At 39.4% G+C, this 9,649-nt stretch overlaps 2 protein-coding genes across 2 annotated transcripts; one reads left to right on the plus strand and one right to left on the minus strand.

Moving 5' to 3' along the window:
* Positions 1-2,549: 2,549 nt before the first annotated feature.
* LOC132555990 (uncharacterized) lies at positions 2,550-6,345 on the minus strand. The gene is made up of 2 exons (XM_060220381.1): positions 6,328-6,345; positions 2,550-3,011 (listed from the first exon to the last, which is right to left on the minus strand). Exons 1-2 carry the CDS (start codon positions 6,343-6,345, stop codon positions 2,550-2,552), a joined length of 480 nt encoding a protein of 159 aa, XP_060076364.1.
* Positions 6,346-6,440: 95 nt separating this feature from the next.
* LOC132555999 (uncharacterized) lies at positions 6,441-8,679 on the plus strand. Its single transcript, XM_060220391.1, has 3 exons — positions 6,441-6,490; positions 6,999-7,978; positions 8,036-8,679. The coding sequence occupies exons 1-3, from the start codon at positions 6,441-6,443 to the stop codon at positions 8,677-8,679; spliced, it is 1,674 nt and encodes a 557-aa protein (XP_060076374.1).
* The last annotated feature ends 970 nt before the right edge of the window (positions 8,680-9,649 follow it).

Here is a 9,649-nt window from a genome sequence, read left to right on the forward strand (position 1 = left end):
GTGTGATAAATTCTATACCCTATGTGATCATAATAAATTCTATACCCTGTGTGATCAGGATAAATTCTATACCCTGTGTAATAAATTCTATACCCTGTGTGATAAATTCTATACCCTGTGTAATCAGGATAAATTCTATACCCTGTGTGATAAATTCTATACCCTATGTGATCATAATAAATTCTATACCCTGTGTGATCAGGATAAATTCTATACCCTGTGTGATAAATTCTATACCCTGTGTGATAAATTCTATACCCTGTGTGACAAATTCTATACCCTGTGTAATCAGGATAAATTTTATACCCTGTGTGATAAATTCTATACCCTGTGTGATAAATTCTATACCCTGTGTGATAAATTCTATACCCTATGTGATCATAATAAATTTTATACCCTGTGTGACAAATTCTATACCCTGTGTAATCAGGATAAATTCTATACCCTGTGTGACAAATTCTATACCCTGTGTAATCAGGATTAATTCTATACCCTGTGTGATAAATTCTATACCCTGTGTAATCAGGATAAATTCTATACCCTGTGTGATAAATTCTATACCCTATGTGATCATAATAAATTCTATACCCTGTGTGATAAATTCTATACCCTGTGTGATAAATTCTATACCCTGTGTGATAAATTCTATACCCTGTGTGACAAATTCTATACCCTGTGTGATAAATTCTATACCCTGTGTGATAAATTCTATACCCTATGTGATCATAATAAATTCTATACCCTGTGTGATAAATTCTATACCCTGTGTGATCAGGATAAATTCTATACCCTGTGTGATAAATTCTATACCCTGTGTGATAAATTCTGTACCCTGTGTGATAAATTCTGTACCCTGTGTGATAAATTCTATACCCTGTATGATAAATTCTGTACCCTGTGTGATAAATTCTATACCCTGTGTGATAAATTCTATATCCTGTGTGATAAATTCTATACCCTGTGTGATAAATTCTATATCCTGTGTGATAAATTCTATACCCTGTGTGATAAATTCTATATCCTGTGTGATAAATTCTATACCCTGTGTGATAAATTCTATAACCAGTAGAATAAATTATATACCATGTATGATAAATTCTGTACCCTGTGTGATAAATTCTATACCCTGTGTGATAAATTCTATACCATGTATGATAAATTCTATACCCTGTGTGATAAATTCTATACCCTGTGTGATAAATTCTATACCATGTATGATAAATTCTATATCCTGTGTGATAAATTCTATACCCTGTGTGATAAATTCTATACCCAGTAGGATAAATTCTATATCCTGTGTGATAAATTCTATACCCTGTGTGATAAATTCTATGCAGTGTGGTGGATCTGATGTTTAATACTGATGTGTTATGTGAGGATACTGTGTAAATACATATGACCCTGTATGGGTGGATTGTGTCTACAATGTTAGTCCTTACAATCAGTTTTTGTTATCATTTTGTCTGGAGAACTTGTTCTCTTTGGACCCTGGTAGTGGTCTTTTAATTTTGAGACTGATCAGAAAACTATTTGGATATGTTCTGATGTGGTGTGTTAATGAAGCTTGACAAAATTTATGAAATTAAATGACCATGACCTATGTTTTAAGGTCACAGGGGTCAAATTTGTTAAAACCTTAAAACATCTTTTTCCCATGAATTAAAAAAGCCAAGAGGAATGATAATTTGTGGTATGTTCCCAGGATGAAGCCCGTCGATGACTTTGATTAATATTCAACGTCACCAGGATCAGATTTGTTGAAATCTTTAAAAACTTCTACTTATAAACTAATAATGATATTTGGCTGGTATATTATACCAGGTAAGTACTGCAGGTCCATTGGGCCTCTTGTTGTTATGTTATGATTATTCCCTTAATGATGTAATAGTGACGGAGGAATAAGGAGAGAGAGGTGGGTGGGGAATGATGGACTGTTTTCCCCTAATGATGTAATAGTGACGGAGGAATAAGGAGAGGGAGGTGGGTGGGGAATGATGGACTATTTTCCCTTAATGATGTAATAGTGACGGAGGAATAAGGAGAGAGAGGTGGGTGGGGAATGATGGACTGTTTTCCCCTAATGATGTAATAGTGACGGAGGAATAAGGAGAGAGAGGTGGGTGGGGAATGATGGACTGTTTTCCCCTAATGATGTAATAGTGACGGAGGAATAAGGAGAGAGAGGTGGGTGGGGAATGATGGACTGTTTTCCCCTAATGATGTAATAGTGACGGAGGAATAAGGAGAGAGAGGTGGGTGGGGAATGATGGACTGTTTTCCCCTAATGATGTAATAGTGACGGAGGAATAAGGAGAGAGAGGTGGGTGGGGAATGATGGACTGTTTTCCTCTAATGATGTAAAAGTGACGGAGGAATAAGGAGAGAGAGGTGGGTGGGGAATGATGGACTGTTTTCACTCATTCTGCAATTCTTACCAAACTTCACAAACAAAGTAATACCATGTAGTACACATACTAGATATGATTGTATTGTTTGGTTTTTGTTTTTTCATGTCTGGATTTTATCTTCACATTTCAGATAACAGTTCTTTATAGTCTTGTGTATAATGTAGATAAATTTTCAAGTATTGGGTCAGTTTTGGGACTAGTAGGGATGTCAGTTTTGATATCAGTTTTGGGACTAGGAGGGATGTCAGTTTTGGGACTAGGAGGGATGTCAGTTTTGATATCAGTTTTGGGACTAGGAGGGATGTCAGTTTTGGGAATAAGAGGAATGTCAGTTTTGGGACTAGGAGGGATGTCAGTTTTGGGACTAGTAGGGATGTCAGTTTTGATATCAGTTTTGGGACTAGGAGGGATGTCAGTTTTGGGACTAGGAGGGATGTCAGTTTTGGGAATAGGAGGGATGTCAGTTTTGGGAATAGGAGGGATGTCAGTTTTGGGACTAGGAGGGATGTCTGTTTTGGGACTAGGAGGGATGTCAGTTTTGGGACTAGGAGGGATGTCAGTTTTGGGAATAGGAGGGATGTCAGTTTTGGGAAAATTAGAAAACTGATGGATAGGCCATTAATCTTGTAATTAGTAATTACTATTTCTTTACAAGTTCTAGATTAGTCTTCCTAAAATTTGATAAGTTTCTGGTGATCCCTAGTTTTTGGGAAGTAGCTGAAGGAAGGGAAAAGATACTAGCCTGGTGGGTACCAAGATCTGTCTTAGACCTGTCTTAGATCTGTCTTAGATCTGTCCTGGATCTGTCTTAGACCTGTCTTAGATCTGTCTTAGACCTGTCTTAGATCTGTCTTAGATCTGTCTTAGATCTGTCCTGGATCTGTCTTAGATCTGTATTAGATCTGTCTTAGACCTGTCTTGGATCTGTCTTAGATCTGTCCTGGATCTGTCTTAGATCGGTCTTAGATCTGTCTTAGATCTGTATTAGATCTGTCTTGGATCGGTCTTGGATCTGTCTTAGACCTGTCTTAGACCTGTCTTAGATCGGTCTTAGATCTGTCTTAGACCTGTCTAAGATCTGTCTTAGACCTGTCTTAGATCTGTCTTAGATCCCTTCTTTGTCCTATTTTTAATAAGTTAAAATCGTCAGCATTTAGAGAGAAAAAACTGGAATTTCACTGTAGATCGTTATTGTTATTATTACATTCGTAATGGCCTGTCAACAAATAAAAGGTCATTAGGGCCATCAACCGGTAAGATACACAACGATCCAAAAAATATCAAACAAATTTAAAAGTGAAAGGTAAAAGACAAATGCTAAAAATTTTAAATGGTTATATTATCACAAAAAATTAAAATAGTAAATCATATCCTATGATATAGACCAACATGTTCCAGATAACCTAGAATTTTATAAATCTGAACAGTTTCTAAAAGGGTCTTTAGATTTGTAATGTTACAATAAAAAATTCTCCAGTAGACAGAAGGTCAATGCAGTCCAATAAAAAATGTTTATCAGTGAATTTCTCATCACATCCTATGCACCGAGGATTATCTTCACCTTTCAACATATATGAATGTGTAAGGTAAGTATGGCCCATATTAAGATGGGCAAAGACAACTTTGTCTCGGTGGTTGTCTCTATAGCATGGAAACCATTCACCGATGATGATAGGTTATAAGGAGTGCAATTTATTATTGGTATATTGATTCTGTTTCTCCTGCCACTGAGCTGTTAAAATGTTTGATGGTTTAAAAATTAGTGAAATGAAGTTTAAAAACAACAGGTGGTAGCGATAAAGCTTCCTTTGCGGCACGATCTGCTTTTTCATTGCCTGATATTCCCATGTGCCCAAGAGCCCAATATGAAACAATATGGAAGTTTTAGGCAAGTTCATGATATAGTATTTATGTATTACAAATGAAAATATTTTTCATATTTCTGTTGCTGAGACATTGTATTACAGAAAAAGAGTCTGATTAGGTTAGGGATGAAAATATTGTGGTGTTGTTGGGTAGCCAGCATCCATAAGATTTTTCCAAGGATTCTAGAAGTTCTAACATTACGAATTTTGATAACAGTTTTGTACATTTTCCAACACATGTTATTTGTCAGTTTTAGTTTTGAATATTTCATATGTAACTTGATATCAGTGATTTGAATCTGCATACCTGTAGATTTTATCAGGGAAAATTATGATAAGTACAGATCATGTGACAGTATCACCTGTGTATGTTAATAACCAATGTCATTAGAAACAGGTGTTGGTCATACCTGTATCATTAAATGATAAAAGACGAATGTTTAATGCTGCTAATAACTATCTTCTTTTCACTTTCAATAATTTTTTAATTTTAAACAACTTCAAATTCAATTTTTGTGAGTTGAGTAAACAAACATGTGACTCAATAGGATTGGTGTTGACTTGTGTGACACTTATGTTTACATCTTACCAAAATCCTACAATTGGTTTTATACCTCATATTATTATCTGACAGAACTCTGCTGGAATCAACATTAGTAATGGTGGACGAGTGGGTAAGGCTTCTATTATTGTTAGCCTGAGTAGGGATATTTGTTATTGATCAATCAGATGGTCTCTTTCTGTGATGTTTAGGAAATTAAAAAATTGCACCTTTCTGTTATATACAGCAACAAACAACATCATAGGGAGTAGATTTGAATTTTTACACCAAAGTGATATAGTTGTCTTTATAAGTACTTTTATCTTTTTTGACAGAATTACATATGACATTTCTTAGTCTCATTCTTAGAGGTGCATATTTTTATGCCACCATCTTGGTTTTGTGAAGAACGTCATTAGGTAACTCTGAGGTGTCTTCGAATAAGACTTTTTATTAAAATTTTGAATGTCAGTTTTTCAAATTTTGACAATGCATATATATTTAATTGATCATTAAAAAAAATGATCCCGTGTCATCAGAACAGAAAGGACATCTGAACGGAGAGATCATCAGAACAAAGATTTCAACAGGGCTCTGTCTATCCTCAATCAAGGAGGCATATAAAAAGTATTACAGAGATTGATATCTAAAAACTACTATGATAAAAATGTTGACCTTCATTTTCATACTTAGAGTTCCGAGCATCAACTCCCAGACTTATAGTCGTCACCAACATTATGACCGTTAATATTTCAGGGCAATTCAATTAATAAAAGCCGTGAATGATTTAGTATACACTGGTATGATGATCGAAAGTTATCGGGCTATGGTACACATATTTCACCCCACACAGGGTACACATATTTCACCCCACACACGGTACACATATTTCACCCCACACAGAGCACACATATTTTACCCCACACACAGTACACATATTTTACCCCACACAGGGTACACATATTTTACCCCACACGGGCACACATATTTTACCCCACGCAGGGCACACATATTTCACCCCACACAGGGTACACATATTTTACCCCACATGGTACATGTATTTCACCCCACATGGTACACATATTTTACCCCACACAGGTACACATATTTTACCCTACACGGGTACACATATTTTACCCCACACAGGGTACACATATTTTGTCCCACATAGGGCACACAACTTTTTACCACACACAGGGCACACATATTTTGCCCAACACGGGTACACATATTTTGCCCCACATAGGGCACACAACTTTTTACCACACACAGGGCACACATATTTTACCCCACACGGGTACACATATTTTGCCCCACATAGGGCACACAACTTTTTACCACACACAGGGCACACATATTTTACCCCACACGGGTACACATATTTTGCCCCACATAGGGCACACAACTTTTTACCACACACAGGGCACACATATTTTACCCCACACGGGTACACATATTTTGCCCAACATAGGGCACACAACTTTTTACCCCACACACGGTACACATATTTTACCCCACACTTGATACACATATTTTACCCCACATGGGTACACATATTTTACCCCACACTTGATACACATATTTTACCCCACACGGTTACACATATTTTACCCCACAGGGGTACACATGTTTCGTACCCATTCACAACTCCAACTTGACCTTGCCCTACTACTCGGGTACTCATAACAATCCTAATTTGTAATATACTTTGTGTTTAGTAGATATCCGATCAGAGAATGGCTTGAGTTCATGGTACCAGGAGAAAGATAAAAATGACTGACATCATTAAAATTTCTAGGGACGAGTGTGTATCATTTTAATTGATAACTTTATTTTGGATAGGAAGTATTGAACTTACGAATATGTAAATACAGGTAAAAAGCATGTCATTAAAACCTAATTTGCCTATCTAATGCAATTTCTGTGGTTTACATCATGTAAGCTTTTGGGAAAAGATGAATACAGCTTTATAGGTACACCTGACCAACAGTGATTACAGATGCTGCATAAAACCTTACAGTGTGTTTTATCCTAATTGAGATGTACTTTATCAATTAATGAAGACTGATTTGAGGCCGAAGTTCTTCTTTAACACGTACTGTCAGACCTATGTGCTATACAGTATGTTTACCTAGCTTTATAAATTCATTAGTTGACAGCTGATTACAGGGGGTAACTGTGCAGTGGCACAGCACACAATGTACGTGAAATCAGGAATAAGGAAAGAGGAGGAGCTGTAGAAGGGGGAGGTCCCTGGGATGGAAGTCATATTGAAGGAGCTGGGGAAGGGGGAGGTCCCTGGGATGGAAGTCATATTGAAGGAACTGGGGAAGGGGTAGGTCCCTGGGGTGGAAGTCATATTGAAGGAGCTGGGGAAGGGGGAGGTCCCTGGGGTGGAAGTCATATTGAAGGAGCTGAGGAAGGGGTAGGTCCCTGGGGTGGAAGTCATATTGAAAGAGCTGGGGAAGGGGGAGGTCCCTGGGATGGAAGTCATATTGAAGGAGCTGGGGAAGGGGGAGGTCCCTGGGATGGAAGTCATATTGAAGGAACTGGGGAAGGGGGAGGTCCCTGGGATGGAAGTCATATTGAAAGAGCTGGGGAAGGGGTAGGTCCCTGGGGTGGAAGTCATATTGAAGGAGCTGGGGAAGGGGGAGGTCCCTGGGGTGGAAGTCATATTGAAGGAGCTGGGGAAGGGGGAGGTCCCTGGGATCCAAGTCATATTGAAAGAGCTGGGGAAGGAGGAGGTCCCTGGGATGGAAGTCATATTGAAGGAGCTGAGGAAGGGGTAGGTCCCTGGGGTGGAAGTCATATTGAAAGAGCTGGGGAAGGGGGAGGTCCCTGGGGTGGAAGTCATATTGAAGGAACTGGGGAAGGGGTAGGTCCCTGGGGTGGAAGTCATATTGAAGGAGCTGGGGAAGGGGGAGGTCCCTGGGATGGAAGTCATATTGAAAGAGCTGGGGAAGGGGTAGGTCCCTGGGGTGGAAGTCATATTGAAGGAGCTGGGGAAGGGGGAGGTCCCTGGGGTGGAAGTCATATTGAAGGAGCTGGGGAAGGGGGAGGTCCCTGGGATCCAAGTCATATTGAAAGAGCTGGGGAAGGAGGAGGTCCCTGGGATGGAAGTCATATTGAAGGAGCTGAGGAAGGGGTAGGTCCCTGGGGTGGAAGTCATATTGAAAGAGCTGGGGAAGGGGGAGGTCCCTGGGGGTGAAGTCATATTGAAGGAGCTGGGGAAGGGGGAGGTCCCTGGGATGGAAGTCATATTGAAGGAGCTGGGGAAGGGGGAGGTCCCTGGGATGGAAGTCATATTGAAGGAACTGGGGAAGGGGGAGGTTCCTGGGATCCAAGTCATATTGAAAGAGCTGGGGAAGGGGTAGGTCCCTGGGATGGAAGTCATATTGAAGGAGCTGAGGAGGGGGGAGGTCCCTGGGATGGAAGTCATATTGAAAGAGCTTGGGAAGGGGGAGGTCCCTGGGATGGAAGTCATATTGAAGGAGATTGGGAAGGAGGAGGTCCCTGGGATGGAAGTCATATTGAAAGAGCTGGGGAAGGGGGAGGTCCCTGGGATGGAAGTCATATTGAAGGAGCTGGGGAAGGGGGAGGTCCCTGGGATCCAAGTCATATTGAAAGAGCTGGGGAAGGGGTAGGTCCCTGGGATGGAAGTCATATTGAAGGAGCTGAGGAGGGGGGAGGTCCCTGGGATGGAAGTCATATTGAAAGAGCTTGGGAAGGGGGAGGTCCCTGGGATGGAAGTCATATTGAAGGAGATTGGGAAGGAGGAGGTCCCTGGGATGGAAGTCATATTGAAAGAGCTGGGGAAGGGGGAGGTCCCTGGGATGGAAGTCATATTGAAGGAGCTAGAGGCTAATGATGGGGGGGGGGGAAAGAGGAGTTTGTAAATGTCATGATGTGGCGGGGAGAGGAATAGGGAAAGTGGGAGATGTGGTTGTTTTAAGGAGAAGGTGGTGATAGGGTAAAGGCTGGATATCATATTGTTGAAGCTAGGGAAGGTACGCGTGCGGGACGGAGAAAGGGAGAAGGGGTAGAAGTCATGGGAGCTAAGGAAAAGGGATAGAGATGGAGATAGGGGAAAGAATAGGGATGGAGATTGGGGAAAGAATGAGTTGCATTAAGGTCCTATAGTAACCAGGGTGTCCATTTGAATGTCTGTCTGTCTGTCTGTCTGTCTGTCTTTCTTTCTTTCTTTCTTTCTTTCTTTCTTGATTTCTTTCTTGATTTCTTTCTTTCTTGATTTCTTTATTTCTTTCTTGAGTTCTTTCTTTCTTTCTTGAGTTCTTTCTTTCTTGATTTCTTTCTTGATTTCTTGAGTTCTTTCTTTCTTTCTTTCTTTCTTTCTTTCTTTCTTGAGTTCTTTCTTTCTTTATTTCTTTCTTTCTTTCTTTCTTGAGTTCTTTCTTTATTTCTTTCTTTCTTTCTTTCTTTCTTTCTTTCTTTCTTTCTTTCTTTCTTTCTTTCTTTCTTTCTTTCTTTCTTTCTTTAGTTCTTTCTTTCTTGAGTTCTTGAGTTCTTTCTTTCTTGAGTTCTTTCTTTCTTTCTTTCTTTCTTTCTTTCTTTCTTTCTTTCTTGAGTTCTTTCTTTCTTTCTTGATTTCTTTCTTTATTTCTTTCTTTCTTTCTTTCTTTCTTGATTTCTTTCTTTCTTTCTTTCTTGAGTTCTTTCTTTCTTTCTTTCTTGAGTTCTTTCTTTCTTTATTTCTTTCTTTCTTTCTTTCTTGAGTTCTTTCTTGAGTTCTTTCTTTCTTTCTTGAGTTCTTTCTTGAGTTCTTTCTTTCTTTCTTTCTTTCTTTCTTTCTTTCTTTCTTTCTTTCTTGAGTTCTT

Source organism: Ylistrum balloti, unplaced genomic scaffold (genome assembly GCF_031769215.1).
Source record: "Ylistrum balloti isolate Yb309-2 unplaced genomic scaffold, AGI_CSIRO_Ybal_v1 Utg369648, whole genome shotgun sequence".
Taxonomy (NCBI): Eukaryota; Metazoa; Mollusca; class Bivalvia; order Pectinida; family Pectinidae; genus Ylistrum; species Ylistrum balloti.